Source organism: Denticeps clupeoides, chromosome 17, assembly GCF_900700375.1.
Source record: "Denticeps clupeoides chromosome 17, fDenClu1.1, whole genome shotgun sequence".
Lineage (NCBI taxonomy): Eukaryota > Metazoa > Chordata > Actinopteri > Clupeiformes > Denticipitidae > Denticeps > Denticeps clupeoides.
The window spans coordinates 16,173,899-16,189,493 of record NC_041723.1 but is presented as its reverse complement, the minus strand read 5'-3'; the positions used below and the strand labels follow the sequence as shown (position 1 = coordinate 16,189,493).

The 15,595-nt window shown below is 45.9% G+C and overlaps 2 protein-coding genes across 3 annotated transcripts in view; one reads left to right on the top strand and one right to left on the bottom strand.

The window, feature by feature from the left end:
* Positions 1–166: 166 nt before the first annotated feature.
* nrg4 (neuregulin 4) lies at positions 167–2,324 on the bottom strand. Its single transcript, XM_028957733.1, has 5 exons — positions 2,220–2,324; positions 1,883–1,937; positions 1,710–1,803; positions 1,314–1,469; positions 167–1,083 (listed from the first exon to the last, which is right to left on the bottom strand). The coding sequence occupies exons 2-5, from the start codon at positions 1,890–1,892 to the stop codon at positions 1,014–1,016; spliced, it is 330 nt and encodes a 109-aa protein (XP_028813566.1). The 5' UTR covers positions 1,893–1,937; positions 2,220–2,324; the 3' UTR covers positions 167–1,013.
* A 2,832-nt stretch (positions 2,325–5,156) lies between these two features.
* tmem266 (transmembrane protein 266) overlaps positions 5,157–15,595 on the top strand; it is a 43,740-nt gene continuing 33,301 nt past the window's right edge. The window contains exons 1-3 of one of the 2 annotated variants that reach the window (XM_028957730.1): positions 5,157–5,515; positions 5,768–5,826; positions 7,680–7,792. In XM_028957730.1, coding sequence (XP_028813563.1) covers positions 7,779–7,792 — 14 coding nt within the window. In that variant the 5' untranslated portion in view covers positions 5,157–5,515; positions 5,768–5,826; positions 7,680–7,778. The remainder of the gene's footprint in view (positions 5,516–5,767; positions 5,827–7,679; positions 7,793–15,595) is intronic. The other variant, XM_028957731.1, reaches the window with a different exon arrangement.

Below are 15,595 nucleotides of genomic sequence, written 5' to 3'. Positions count from 1 at the left end.
AACATGTAATAAACTATAAGCTATAGCTGTGGTAACATTTTCTAAATTGTGAGCATAACTGTTCTTCGTCACTGTGGAATTACATCACATGAATTCTGAATGATTCATATTTTGAATCATATTTTGAAGTCCATATTAAGCACATAATTAAATATGCAAACCAATGTCATCATTATTTATTTATTCCAGATTTTTAAAAATCTATATAAAAAGATCAACAACAGCTTCATGTGATTTTCTTCTGTGCATCTTATATTGTGATGTTCAGTTAACATATTTTTGGTATCCTAAATGGCAATGTAAGACCAGTTAATTATGTATTTAATACCAATTCAGTGTATAAAGTAGGTTGAATGGTGCAGTATTTACAAGTCACTGGGAAGTGAAAGATTACTGTGGGCGATTAATAAAATAAATAGTTCTGGATCTTACAGTGCATAATGCAGCTAATTGTTTCTGGAGAATCACAGAGAATCGCATGCCTTGTGTTGTAACATGTAACTTTTCTGCAGCAATGTGTAGGATTTTGCCTCTGTTGGCTGCAATGTGAATTGCAATTTCAATGCCAAATATTTTCTTTACTTCCTCATCTTGGCCAATCACAGACATCCTGCCAATGCTGGTTCATATATGACCACTTCTTCTTTTTTATCTTTTTTTTTTTCCTTCAGCCATTTCAAGTATTTTTTCAAACAGACATTCTACAGGTATTTCCTCAACACCTATTAGTAGAGCAGTAAAGCTGTTTTGGTCTACCTTAACCAAAGCCACCTTAAGTTAAATGTTTTCAAGCACTTATATATGTACTTACATTAATGTTAGGAAGCAATGTTTTGAAATGTATCTCATCAGAACATAAAAAGAAAAGAAGAGGGATAAATGCCTAAAGCAGCAAGCGGATCTCCTGCATATTGTTCAGTCTTCTCCATGGCTTTCTCCATGCTGAACAGTCTCCATGCAGTAAGTTGTCACTCGGGTTGTTGGCTGAAGGCCTCCTTGAACTGAAGACCCTGTCATACTCTGGTCTTGTTCCTCAAATGCTCCCCTTCTGGGTTCTGACTTTGCCTCTTGCTCTTCCAGACCCTTTAGAAGGAATCAACAGCAACGTCAGCTCTTTTGTTCAGATGAGAAAAATTAAACCTCATTCTTATAAAACCTGCCCCTGAGCAGCAAACTTAACCCTCTGTTCAGATTTATTACCATCATTCCATCGATATTTGGAATATTGTCATGCCATGACAATATCGCCGCATATTCCGGCATGTTTATCCACGTATTTTGACTGCGTGGTGAGACACGAGGTGTGCACTCACTTGTAGGTGCAGTAGATGACGACGATGAGCACAGCCAGGATGAGCAGGGACACGATGGTAATTGCGATGACGAGCCCGGTGTCCCCAGAGAGCTGCGAGAAGGTCATCAGCAGCTGGAGGTGCTCGCACCGGCTGCCTGAGTACTCTTCACTGCACCTGTAGAAGGACAGGAATGCCGTCAGGCCGTGAAAGCTCGCCGTCTGAGGATCAACCCGGGATAAATGTGGGTTTCGATTTCTCCTACGCACACAGGGGCCTTGCAGAGCATCTCAAGTGACAAGACCTCAAAGAAAAACGTAACTTTATCTTACAGAAAGTCGAAAGCGTTTTTGTATCGATAAGCTATAACAGAGACGACTTGTCTAGAAGTGGGTCACGGGACCCGGAGGGACTTACACGCAACTCGGCGTCGAGACAGAGTTGATCTTAAAGCAGGTCCCCCCATTCATACAGTAGGAGGACTCAGACTCTTCACACAAAACACCATGACCTACAACACAAGTAACAACACATGTCCACACTGCCACTCGGACTCTGCATTAAGCAACCAGTGACCACACACAGTTTACCAGTCATCATTTGAAGATCTTTTTTCTTCAGTTGCTTCTTCAACTTGGACTTGACCTAAAATAACACAGTAAAAAAACTGCATTTAAAGGTCAATTAGAACAATACAGGACAAAAATGATGACATTATTAAACTCAAAACACAAGTATTAATCAAATCTGAACATATTTTGAACAATTGTTTCATAACTGTCATACATTGTAATCGTGTGGCATTTTTAGGTGCCATTATTGTGCTTAAACTACAAGCCCCACCACTGCGCGCCATCCTATGTTACACACATACGTTACACTTCTGCAGTCATATGCGGTTTATATTTTTTTGGACAGGGCTCTTACCTCTCAGGTGCAACTCCGTTCCTGTCCGGATGTCGTGAAAGTATTCGACGAGCCACTTTGGTTGCTTTAAATAACTTTTGATGTTGAGACACCCACACCGTGTGTCATTTAGACTTGTGGGCGTGGTCCTTTGAGCACAGAAATGTTGTGGTTGCTGTTTGTCCACATTGTGAATGGTACAATTCATTTCCTTGGGGATTTACATGGCAAAAACGTGTGCGTGACGAACGCATTTGACCTTTAGGCACATAAAGCATCTGTGTCCATGTATACAATACATATGGAACATTATATATATTTTATAAAGGTCAGAGTGGGGGTCACTTTTCTGCACCTTGTCTTGTGTGAAAGAGGTGAAAAGCGAGAATGGAAATAAAGGCCTGTTGCGTCATGCTCTGCAGCTGAAGGTGTGGCTTTGAGATCACCTGCTTTCATTGATACTGAGCGCAGTTGTTCTTTAAAAACTGTATGGAATGCAGAGAGGGGAAAAGAAGTGACGGGGAGATATGACTGGAATCCCGTGAACTTGGTTGCACGTCCCTTCATGCAGCACGGAGGGGAAAGGAGAGAAAGAATGCACTGAAAAAAACGTTAAGCAATGAGACATAATCATTAGTTGGTTTCTGGTCGGTACCTAACTTTGATATTGACAGTATGTGAAAAGTTTGTTTGAAAAGCTTGTTTTCGGGCGCATACGTGATAACATACTTCCCCACTTCCTGGTAAAGTGCAAGGGAACTGCATACCTATTATTATTACCATTTTACATAGGGAAACACAAATCTGACAGTAAATTGTGATCCATCCAAAAAAAGGAAGTGGTGATGGGGGTAAATACATTTTAAAAAAATCATTGTGAAAATCACATTCAATTGGAAAAAACTGAAAAACATTTTACATGAAAAGTATACATAATTCACTTTTCAACTAAGAATATACTAAAATAAAAAAGCATGTGAAAAGTCGAAAAGTATTATGTTGCCTGAAGATCCTGCCGTTGTTTCTGGGGACATATTGTGAGGCATCATGTCTCTACCCACTAAGCCGAAAGGTTTCAGGCCCATTCCTCGAGGTCAGACGGTGGCGACCTTGGAACGGCTGTTGACAGGCACTCATCCACTTCAGTTTGCTCACCTTCAGAAGACATGTGTGGGGAACATGCCTGTCCTAGTTGGACGTTTTGGGGTGCTATGATTTTGGAGTTTTGGGTGATGTTCATTGTGCACGTTCCCAATGCCCTGATTGTGTTCACCCGTTGTCACATGTATAAACGTATCCTGATTGTGTCTAGTCCTTTTCCAGCCATTGTTTTTTTACCTTGTCCTGATATGAGTGTCATGCGAATGCATCCTTTTCTGCTGCACTAACGCTGATCCCTGATAGTCTGATCCCTGCAGGAAGCAGTGCTGTGAGGATCACGTTCCAGAATTCCTGTCAAAGATGAGAGTGGACATGCATGTGGCATACCATATGTCCGCAGAAGAAAGTGGGCTCATGAATATCTTCTGAACTACAGATAAATGTCCAAAAGATCCAGCCAGCAATGTAAGAACCTTAACTGTGCACATGTTTATCTGACTCCCGGCGGGGTCTGGTACACTCCTCTCCGAAGTTTTGTATTGCCGATGCTGTGTTCCTCATTTCCCCGATTGGTTGTTTAATTTGTATAAATGTTTGCCTCTCGTATCATGTCCTCGTCGGGTCCTGGAAAGTTGTCCTGTCTTGGTGTGTGAATGTATTAAACATGAGAATGTATCCCACATGCCCTCCATCGCCCGTGATGCATCTTGATTTGGGCTCATCAACCATTGCATTATGCCGAATGGAAAAGCTCATTTACATGTGAAGTGAGTAAGACTGATCATTTTGGCAGCAAGTGCAGATGTTGTCCTTGCAGCTTCTCCAACTCTCTGGCCGTGTGACTGCCGGGTCACGGCCACTCCTGAACTCTTATCTGATGTTCCTGGTCTCAAAGAAGGTCTGGATGTACCAAATGTTGACCACCGGCAGTGTCATGAGCGTCCAAGGCTTCCAGATGCGCACGAAGAGCACCGGCTGGCTTGTCTCGACTGATCCAATATAAGAGACGCTGTAGCCCAAATCTCTGAACAACTTACAATCAGCAGAGCAACTTAGAGCAACTTACAATCAGCAGTTACAGGGACAGTCCCCCCGGAGATGAAGTGTTAAGTGTCTTGTTCAGGGACACAATGGTTGTAAGTGTGGATTAAACCTATGGTTCATAAGTTAGTGTCTTAACCAGTAGGCCAATACCACCCTGTTAGTCACAATAGAAAGTGGTCGGGACAGACTTTGCATCACTGTTTGTTGTGTGCGGGACTGCATAGCTGAAGACCAGTCAGGTTGTGTCCTCTGTTGGCTCCTCACATCTCACAGCGCAAGAAGGATCTGCTGCTGATGACTTGGTGTACTTACATTTACAGCATTTACCAGACGTCCTTATCCAGAGCGACTTACAGTCAGTAGTTACAGGGACAGCCCCCCCCCCTGGAGACACTCAGGGTCAAGTGTCTTGCTCAGGGACACAATGGTAGTAAGTGGGGTTTGAATCCAGGTCTTCTGGCTCATAGGCGAGTGTGTTACCCACTTTTTTTACATTTACTAGAATCCCACATTTCACATTATTTCCAGAAACCGATGTTCTTGAGTACTGAGTTATCGCTGCCTCTATTGGCAAATTAATTTCTCATAAATTTCATGCGTAGGACCTCCAGTATTTCTGAACAAAATCCCCTTTCTGTGTCTGTGTAGTATTGTCCCTCTCCAGAGGAAGCCTGAGATGTCTCATCTCATCTCAATGTCACCGGGACCATCTGAAGTCTCTCCGTCTCTTTGGATATTAAGCGCCTACGACCAGGCCACGTGACTGACTGACGTCTCCGTCACCCACCGAATTATAAATCTGCCCAGAATGACACACGCGTGAGCCAATTAGCGAGAGGCGTAAAGCCCCCTCCACCGGGGACCGGACCGGAGCGCGTACACCGGGAGGAAGGGGACGGGGACGGCGCGGGGCCAGCGTCTCGCCGCCGCCGCGCTGAGCGCTCCTTCCCCCCGCCCACTCGACTCCTCCGTAGCGCTGAGCTCCGCGGAAATCCGATCGCTCCGATGAGCGCAGCCCGGCTTCAGCCCCTGGACAGCGATCGTAGGCGGGGAAGCCCCGGCCGAGGCGATGGACCTCCCCCCGCCTCGGACGCGCCGCGATCCGGTGCGCGATGAGCGGCGACGCGCTCGGCCCTTCGTCGCCGAGGGTCGCCGGTCCCTCTCCTGACCAGGTACGTGCGTCCGCGTCCCTCTCCGGGAGCTGGCTGCAGCAGGCCTGCGACAATTAGCCAAATATGTCACTGCGCGCCTCTAATTTTAAACACGATCCAGGTCTCCATCAGAATGTGTGTGTGTGCGTGTGTGTGTGTGTGTGAGTTACTGTCCCGCACTCCGGCACCACCACAACACCACGACCTGGCAGACAGTGGGCTTTTTGTGCTCTGAGACCCCCTCAGAAACGTCCCACCTTCTTCCCTTGGCAGATGCTCCAGCGCTGGCAGCCTTCAGATCGACCTACCTGCTCTTCATAATGGACTTTGATGTAAGTAGCCCGTGTTTCACGCTGCAGCACCAGCGTAGTCGTGCGCTTTGCCGTTTCCTCACTAATCAGTCCCTGGACTGTGCGCGTGTACTTGCGGTGGGCTGCCAGGCAAGGCTCTGCCTCCTTCTGTCACTCCCCATCGCCAATATTTGCCATATTTCGCTTTCAGACTGCGCACACCCCACACGTTCGTGCAGAACCCGAGGAAAACCGGAGCGTGGTGCAGGAATCCAAAGAGTCACGGGATACTTGGAAAGGCATTTCCGTGTGATTAGTGACCTAGAATTGTGAAGGTCATGCATTAGTTTCGCCGTGTGAAGCCACTGGTACGCTGGTACGTGGTAGCTTGCTGATCCACACCAACGTAGGATATGTAAGGTAATAAATATTATGTAAAGTGTAATGTAGTCGGCCACCCACTGCAGGGATGTTGATTTCTCGCTCCTCTGCAGTTTTTCCCGCTCGCATTACTTAACCCGCTTCCCGTACCACAACGAATGGTCGTTTTCTTTTATTGGCGAAGCCTCCTTCCCACCCTGCCGCGCTCACCTCTACCTGCACGTTATGGATTTCCGGTGATGCAGCGAAGATCACGTTTCAGTCCGTCTCCAGGTCCTCTCGGCTCTGGCGTCCCACACTTGACTTATTTGTCGAGAGCTCCACTGACTCCACAACGGGCCCGGCAAATGAACCTTTCATCAGGGCGCTTAAATGATTGAGGTGATCGGTAAACCAGCCCCGCGCCCCGTTCAGCTTATTGATGTGTGTTTGTACTGAGCGTGACAACTTCATCGTGCCTTGGAAGACCGAAGAGCAGGAAAAAGTGGAGCACTGGCAGGTTGTGCTTTTCAAAATGCTTGCGGTGCTGAAAAGGAAGCTGTCTGTGCAATAATATCCCTTTTCTATGACTCTGGTTTCTGATTAAAAGTGAATGAGGCCTGTGTGGGTTCACACATGCATACTATATGCCCTGGAACGGGCAGTAAGTGAAACTATAATGGTACCATCAGATAGATGCTTAATGCATCTCTTGCATTTATATTGTATAAAATGCTATGCATGTCGGTCCATTTTGCATTCATTCAATTTTAATCCTTAGCTATGTTATAGTCATCATTCAGTCGTCCGATTTTCAACAAAATACTGCATTATGATCTTGGATTTTCAACAATTCCCGTAATCAATGTTTGTGGTCACTGAACAGATGAATTGTGCTTTGCAAAATTCTTCAGTTATGCGCTCCACCCTGCGTCACATGCCAGAAACAGGGTTCAGGCGATCCCCGATTCTTTTGTGTCGGGAGTAGAATTTGATAAATTCTAATGTATATTGAGTTAAAAGCTTGGACAATATGCCACGTGGCTGTTATCTGAGTCAATAGGATCAGTCTAGAAATGGCCATCTATTGTCCTCTGGTCCAGTCCGGTGATCGGCAGTACAGTGGATTAAAAAATGTATTGGGAATAGAGTTGGCATGGTAATTCCTGCATGAGAGAGTAACCCTTTATCCTGTTTTTAGCATTTTAGTGGTTAGCCTTAGCATGGGGTGGTAGTAGCCTAGTGGGTAACACACTCGCCTATGAACCAGAGGACCCAGGTTCAAATCCCGCTTCCTACCATTGTGTCCCTGAGCAAGACACTTAACCCTGAGTGTCTCCAGGGGGGGACTGTCCCTGTAACTACTGATTGTAAGTCGCTCTGGATAAGGGCGTCTGGTAAATGCCGTAAATGTAATCATGCTTTAGTTGCATATCTAATTTTTTAAAAGATCATGATACTTCCCTAAACGTGTATATTTTCACAATTCAATAAATGAATATGTTTCTGATGTATATTTATGTTTCCTTTTATAGGTTTGGTATGAGTGACGTCTCTCTGGTTCGGCACAATCAGGAGCTCGCCTTGGGGGTGATATTTGTACGGAAGGCCATTTCTTGTCCCAAGACTTCAATATGAGTCAAACTCAGTAAGTAAAAACGGCAGCCAGGAAAAAAATGGCGATACTGGATCCGACCTGCGGCTGTAAGTTGCCCCAAGCGAAACCCGCATCCAGCTGTGCCAAAGAAGATCTGTCCGGCCCCGGGAAGTTCTGGGCCTTTTGCTGTAGCTCAGTTTCATGCCATCCGCTCCTGTTTTGCAAGTTGAAGGTCTGCTGCTGCCATCCGTGAAAGTTTTTTTTTTTTTTTTTCGATGCTCAGCATCTTTCCAGAGGTCCTTGGAGCTCAGCGTCCTGAAAATACCTTAGCTGCTGTATTCATTTTTTTATTATCATTATTTGTAATAATGAATTATAGCATCTATGCTGTAAATGGGAAGGTAAGGAAATAGCCTGATTCAGCCGAGTTTTATCACGGCGATATTTCTTCTCGTTTAAATCGCTGATGTCCTTTCACTAATGACGCCGTGATCGCTCGTTGCACATGACGAGGACGGCGCCGCCGCGAAGCCAGTTGCTGACCTTTCGTGCCTCTGCCCCCCACCCCCCATCGAGTGTGACGGCATTCACTCGCCTGCACCGCAAGCTTGTTTCCATTTATGACCACACGCAGGTTTGCAGCGGTGCAGCTCGGCAGCGTCTGCCGCCCCGTTGTCCTTCGAGTGGGAACAGCGGGACGCCGCAGACTAGCTGCCCGCGGACGTTCTGCAGAGCCGGCCCTGCCGACCGCGGCCTCGATTATCCGCCTCTTAGCATGCAGACGGGGCTTCCCGCTTGTCATGTACGGTTATTAATAACCGCTGTCAGTGTGGTGCCTCAGTCAGCGCGGCAAGTTCTGATGGCCGGCGTGGTGGTGGCCCTGGGAAGTGAGCGGAATGCTGAATCGTCCCCTCAGCTGCCTCCTTTGTTTGGGCTGGGGACGGTCGGTCGGGGCGGCTGGGTGTTCTGACGGTTTGCCTTCCACCCGGGAGCCAGTGAACCTCGGTGAAGTGACGAAATGTCCTCATGGATTCTCGATCTCTCGCCGTCTGCTTCTGAGAGTGTCCTTTTTGGTGTGGGGGTGTCACCGGTAGACAGATGGCTGTTTTTACACTTACAGCTGCGTAGAGCCCACATACACGTCATCACGTGCTCCCACAATGTACAGTGTGTGTTTTTGCCGTGTGCTGGCTGGGTGCTTTAGGGTGGTGGTCCACTCTCCACTCTCCACCCACTCCTACCATTACAAACACCAGTCCCACTTTCAGCTGATAGAGAGATATACTGACTTATTCCAAGGTAATACCGTCAGGGCCAAAAATGCTGTCAAGTTTGCTGCTTCAGTGTTTTTAGATCTTTTTGTCAGTTGTTTCTGTGATGCTTTGAAGTATAATTACAAGCATTTTAGAACTTACAAAGGTTTTTATTGACATTTACATCTAGTTTATGCAAAGAGTCAATATTTGCAGAATTCGCCCCATCATGCTGTCCGTCTACTTCTGGGCCAAATCCTGGCTGATGGTGACCCATTTGTCCGAATTTGTGGGTTTTTGTTTGTCCACCCGCCTCTTGAGGATTGACCACAAGTTCTCAGTTGGATTAAGGTCCAGGGGGTTTGCTGGCCATGGACCCCAAAAAAATATCAATGTTTTGTTATTACTTTGGCCTTATGGTACGGTGCTCCACCATGCTGGAAAAGGCATTGTCCTTCACCAAACTGTTCTTGGATGGTTGGGAGAAGCTGTCAGAAGAGGTGTAGGTAGCATTCTTTATTCATGGCTGTGTTCTCCTTTGGGTGTTCTGCCCACTCCCTTGGATGAGAAGCAGCCCCACACATGAATGGTCTCAGGATGCTTTACTGTTGGCACGAGACAGGACTGATGGTGGCGCCTACCGGACAATCATTTTCCCAGATGCCCCAAAGGGGCTTCATCAGAGAAACTCCAGTCCTCAGCAGTCCAATCCCTGTACTTTTTTACAGAATATCAGTCTGTCCTTGATGTTTTTGTTGGAGAGCAGTGGCTTCTTTCCTGACGTTCTTTACACCAGGACATCCTCCAAAAGTCTCTACCTCACTTTGTGTGCAGATGCACCCACTCCTGCCTGCTGCCATTCCTGAGCAAGCTCTGCACTGGTGGCACCCCGATCCCACAGCTGAATCACCTCTAGGAGACGGTCCTGGTGCTTGCTGGACTTTCTTGGGTATCCTGAAGCCTTCATCACAACAATTGAACTTCTCTCCTTGGTGTTTTTGATGATCTGATAAATGGTTGATTTAGGTGCAATCTTAGTAGCAGCAATATCCTCGCCTGTGAAGTTCTTTTTATGCAACGCAGTGATGACTGCACGTGTTTCCTTGTAAGAAGTATTCCAGTTTACAGTCAATTGCATGAAAATGCATTATAATTCAATCTCATCACCTGAACAATGAGCCGATTACAAAAGGGGCATCCATCATAGATTCAGAGAGGTCAGCACGGCACAGCTTGCCTCTGTCAGAATGGAAATTCAAACTGGTGTAACGTCACCAAAAGTGCCCGGTAGGAGCACGACAGTGGTCAGCGGTGGTCTGTTGAATAATGAATGTTCCAACAATCAGTACATCAGCAGATGTCCTGAAGTCTGTGCCTTTAAAGTCTGTCTGTAAGGTAGATAAACAGGGTCAACATTTTTTATCCCGTATTTTATATTTTTATTTTTATCTTTTTTTACATCAGTAGATCCTTTTTAAAAAGTGATTCTCATTGTGATACATCACACAGCATAGCACAACGGGGCACAACGAAGCAGTGGGCAGTCATGAACGACGGTCACGGGGATGGTACTTTGAACCCGCAACCTTCCGATTACGAGTCCGCTTCCTTACACCAGTCCCCCCTAAAACTTGTGGTTTTTGATGGTGCATGGCTTAAATAGCGCTATACACACTGTAAAAGAACATAGAACTGAATCCAGCTTTTGCTCAACCCTGTATGTATTAGACGGAAGAAACAGTTCCCTTCTCCTCTTCCGCTGAAAACATCAAGAAGAAGCCCCCCCACCGCCCTACAAGCAACGTGTGAATGGTTGCGTTGTGGAGAGCGGAGGAGATGTTGAGTTACAGTCATTGTTCTCGGGCCAGGAAGGGACAGTACATCTTCTGTCGTGCTCCGCGGCGGACTGCTGCATGCAGCCGGGAAATAACAGGTACTCTCGCCCTCCCTTGTAGGAGGTTGCGTTTATTGGTTTGGATTTTATGTCCCGCGCTTTATGGGAGGAGCAGTTAAACTTGCCAGCCGCTTTTTATGAAAAGTCTGTACAACTGTTGGGGCCATTGTCACTGTCCACAAAATCCCCAAATTACTTTTTGAAACGACATCTGAGTTACAAATGCAGACCTACAATGGAAGACAGTGGCATATAAAACATTCTTCTTTTTTTTTTTTACAGTTTTCCACATATTATGAGACGGAGTACATTTACTGTACTGTGTCTTGACGGGTTGCGGTCTCTCCTCATGCTGACGTATGGGATCGTGTGTATGCACATGTACATGTGTGTGTGTTCGAGAGAGCGAGAACGTGCATGTGCACGCACGCCCGAGGAAGTGTGTGTGTGTGTGTGTGTGTGTGTGTGTGTGTGCGTTTTGAAACGGGTCAGCTAGCATTTAGTCCTGTCTATTCTTCTAAATGGAACCTCGCAGGTCCTGCTGGAGTCCGAGCTGATAATGAGTGTGCCGTTGTTTCGGGAACGTTGCTGAGGAAATTGCCTTCTTCTTTTGTTCATCTGGGATGAAATGGAACCCTCTCTTGGTGTTTTAGGCGGCGGAGATTTGTAACATTATGTTGCTTTGCCTGAGCTGTCTCTTTATTGTAGATCCAATTTTACAAAACCCTTTGCTTACGAGAGATTATTTGTGAATATATGCTTATTTCGAGCGTGCGTCGTGGTACGGAGTGCAGGCGCTGAGGCGTGCCGGAGGCACTGAGGCGTGCCTCGCAGCTGACCGGCAGCACACGCGCCGTATTGGAACTGGGGTGTAACGTTATCAGGTCCCTGGCAGTAGCAGGCGCGCTGACCTTGAAACAAGCAAACACACACACACACACACACACACACACACACACACACACACAGAAAGCAACCATCCAATCGTGTGCGTCTCGCGTTTCACTGATCTCTCCCCAGTCCTGGAGATGATAACCCTCGCCGCCACTGGTGAGCCTTGGCCGGCTAACTCATCCTGCCGGGTTATCGCTCGAGAGGCCTCTCAGCATCTGGCTGACTGAACCCAACATGGTGCAGAGGCTCCAAAAGAAGGACCAAGAGCGCCTTTACTCGCTCTCCCAATAAAGGTCCCGAAGTTACAAAATACAAAGCGATGGACGGGCCTGGCTGGTGTGCACTATGGCATCCCATCATGCACCGTTCCATGACAAGACCTGGCAAGGCCATGTGACTGTTTCTTTAGCTGTCTATCTAGCTAGCTGTCTGTCTAACTATGTAATCATTGCAAACATTTTATTGCTCATATTATTTAAATATGTAGATATTTTATAGAAGAAAAAAAAAATATATATATATATATATATATAGAGAGAGAGAGAGAGAGAGAGAGAGATAGATAGATAGATAGATAGTTAGATAGATATTTTTTCAGATGTCTATTGTTGCCTTTCTTTGTTACCTCTTCAGCCGAGAAAAAAGGGGCACATCTGGTTAAATAAAGGTGAACTGGAGTTCCACCGTGGCTCTTAGAATTGCAGCACATTTTTTTTCAGGAATCTGTTCAACTTGCTTGTGATTGACAGGAAACGGAGGTTGAGATGATGCCGGCATGGGAAACGGTGGGATCATTTTTGGGTCACATCTGCATTCTTCTGATTTATTGCAGGCTGTCAAATTCAGCAATAGTCAAGCAAGGCCTTGTTGTTCAGGACGGATGACTTTGTCATGCTCAGTAATCCTTTCCTGGTCAAGTCAAGCTGTGTTTGATTCTGCATTTAACAAATTATCCACACGGTACAAAGTGTGGCAAACATGGCACATTTCACTGTGCTTCAGTTCCACAGTTTTGAATCTCTTGAATCAGTGTGTGTGAAAATTATAATTCATACATCAAACAAGTGAAAGTTGTACTGTATTTATTGTTTTATTGTTTTGGGTCATTATGTAGTTTTATTTATTAGAATTCTGGAAATGTTGATGATTCTTTTGACTGCATTTGCTTTGGTTTTACGCTCACACAACAGTTTCTGTGGTGCATCAAATGTAGAGTACTAGTCTATCTCTCCCCAAATGTAGGTATGCAGAATGCAATAAAATGGCAACAGTTTGAATACTTAATGCAGAAATGAATGCAGCAGATGTCAACTGCTGTCATTGTGAACCTTGAGCTATGAATGAAAATAACATTGGCATGTTTTTGAATTTGTCACCTATGACCTGGGCCCTTGCTGAAAGTAGCCCGGACTCTGCAGGTTTGAGGGCTTCGAGTAAGATTTGGCAGAATTTGTGCTGCAGTCCACCAGTCGATGACCCACCTCTACAGAAGACGAGCTGGAGAGAGCTGCTGGAGGGAGACTCTGTGCTGCACACACTGGGGCATTGGTTTCATATTTTGTTGAGCTGGGCATAACTCCCCAGATCACTACTGACGTCTATGTGAACAGACTGAACAGCAGGCTGCTGGTGCAGGAAGGTGAAGCCCCTGCAACGTCTGTTAGGGGTCGGCGTGTTCTTTTGAGCAAGCAATTGTTCCCTGCACAATGGAAATCGGAGTGGCCAGTTCTCCTCCAGCCCTCCATATTAAACCTTTTCTGGCTTGTTGCTTTCATAGTGTGTGGGTATGTGTTGGAGTGAAATGAAATAGAATTTTTAGAAAGTATTCCAAACTACCATTTTATAATTCAGAACCGGTCTAAAATAATATAATATTATATAATATTATAATATAATATATTCTCTCACTCACTATTTCAGTTGGAGATGACACTCTAGTGGAACTAAATCAATTTATGATTTTTGTGGTTTTAGTGACTTACTTTAATCTCAAGCTTGGTGAGTGGCTCTGCCATTAATCAATAATATTTAATGATGAACGTATGAGATTTGCATAAGTAATGTGTGTTTGGCTGTTTTTTTGCCATTTAAATGACATCTCCTCCTATGTTTTACCTAGTGTTCTGTATATTTTTTTCTCGATATTGATCTGACTGTGCAGATTTATGGCTGCGTGGTGCTCGCCGACACTGGTCAGTCCTCCCCAATGACCCCCCCCCCGCCCCACAGCACAAAGCCCCTTTTAATTGCCGGATGGACACACCTGCATTATTCATGGGGTTGGTGTGTGTGTGGCGCGGCGTAGTGATGAGAGTGTTAACTGTGACCCGGCGGGGGGGAGGTGAGACCGGGCAAGAAGCGGCGCCGCGCTGTAAGGAGCCTAAAGGTTTTCGTGGCTAAGTTACGGCCTTCACCTTGCCCGGGGCGAACTGCCACGAATACAACGTGCCTGTTTTCCGCCCGTGTTTTTTCTACCCTTTCCGCTGCCACGTCAGGTTAATGGTTTTTAAAAATATACAAGCACACTAAAATCATTACCGCCTGCAGCATCTCTTCCCGCGACTTCAAAACGCCCTCAAACGCTTGTGTTTTTTCCGCTAGGTGCGAGTTTGGACGGTCCGGGTCGCGTGTCCTACCTGCCTTCCTTATGCAGAAGGCAGGGCGGTGGATGCGCGGCGAGTCTCTCGACGGTGGCAGCGGGCCACGGAAGCGATCTAGACTGCTTTAGACTGGCCTGCCTTTGCGTTACATTATGTGGTAATGCGATCTGGACCCTCGGAACAGTTTGTGTCTGTCGTGAATGATTATGCTCTTGGTGGTGAGCAGCTACGCGAGGTGCCAAATGTGCAGAGAGCGTCGGGATGACACGGACAGAGGCAGCCGGTGCTGAGGTGGTCATTTTCCAGGCTTTGGACAGAGAAGATGAATGACATTGAGGGATGGAAATGCCCATATTATTAAAAATCTGTGGAGGACGGGCTCTGAAATGAGGTTAAAATCTATTTAAAGAGTTTCTTTTTCCTCACTGTTAATTTACCAGTATGTTGACCGCAGCAATGGCCTCCTCAGCCACAACATTAAAACCACTGACAAGTAAACGCTTATTATCTTGTCAAGGAGTAGAGTACAGTGCACTGAATGGTCCTATATCTCTGAGATCTTCCCATGATGAAGTGATTAAGCTGTGCCAAAAGCTGTCCCAGAAAGGACAACCTTCTTTGGTGGCAGACCTAGATAACGCAGGTCAGTGGTCTACCAGAATACAGACCTTTACAACTAAGTTTCGGTGAACCTCCAGTCCATAATATAGTTCGTTTTATAAGCCTTATTAATTCATATGTATGCATATATCTAAATGTCGCCCCTTTATTTTTGTGAAGGAGAATAAAACTAAGGAAAAAAAGGGAGAAAAGAAAGAAATGTAATCTCCCGACGCACCATCTCGGCAGTTGAAAGGGCACGCAGGAAAAATAAGAGCTCAACCTTTGAAGCGAACATGTTAAGTAGGGATTAGTCATAAAGCGGAAAGAAAGTTGGGGACGTTTGACTCTCAAGTGCCGACTGCATTAACATTTCCGAGAGGGGGTCAGCCCGCGGTATAACTGACACGTGCAGGAAAAGAAGGGCCAGGGCCTATCAAGAATCCTCAGTCAACCTCCACTCCTCCATTTCCTGGGATTCCTTCATTAAGTGCAAGGAGGTATACAGGCTGTATTACTGATGAAGAGGTACTAGTAAAAGGAGTCAAAGTAGTAGCCGGCGCCATCACACAGCCCCTGGGATTATGTTATAGCCATTAAACTGCACGTTGCA

What these genes read in the sequence shown, in the direction of transcription:
- nrg4 (XM_028957733.1), bottom strand. An exon ending in GTCTCGACGCCGAGTTGCGT is followed by an intron (nt 1,470 to 1,709) that starts GTAAGTCCCTCC and finishes GTCCTTCTACAG; the next exon opens with GTGCAGTGAAGAGTACTCAG. An exon ending in GTCATCTACTGCACCTACAA is followed by an intron (nt 1,084 to 1,313) that starts GTGAGTGCACAC and finishes TTCCTTCTAAAG; the next exon opens with GGTCTGGAAGAGCAAGAGGC.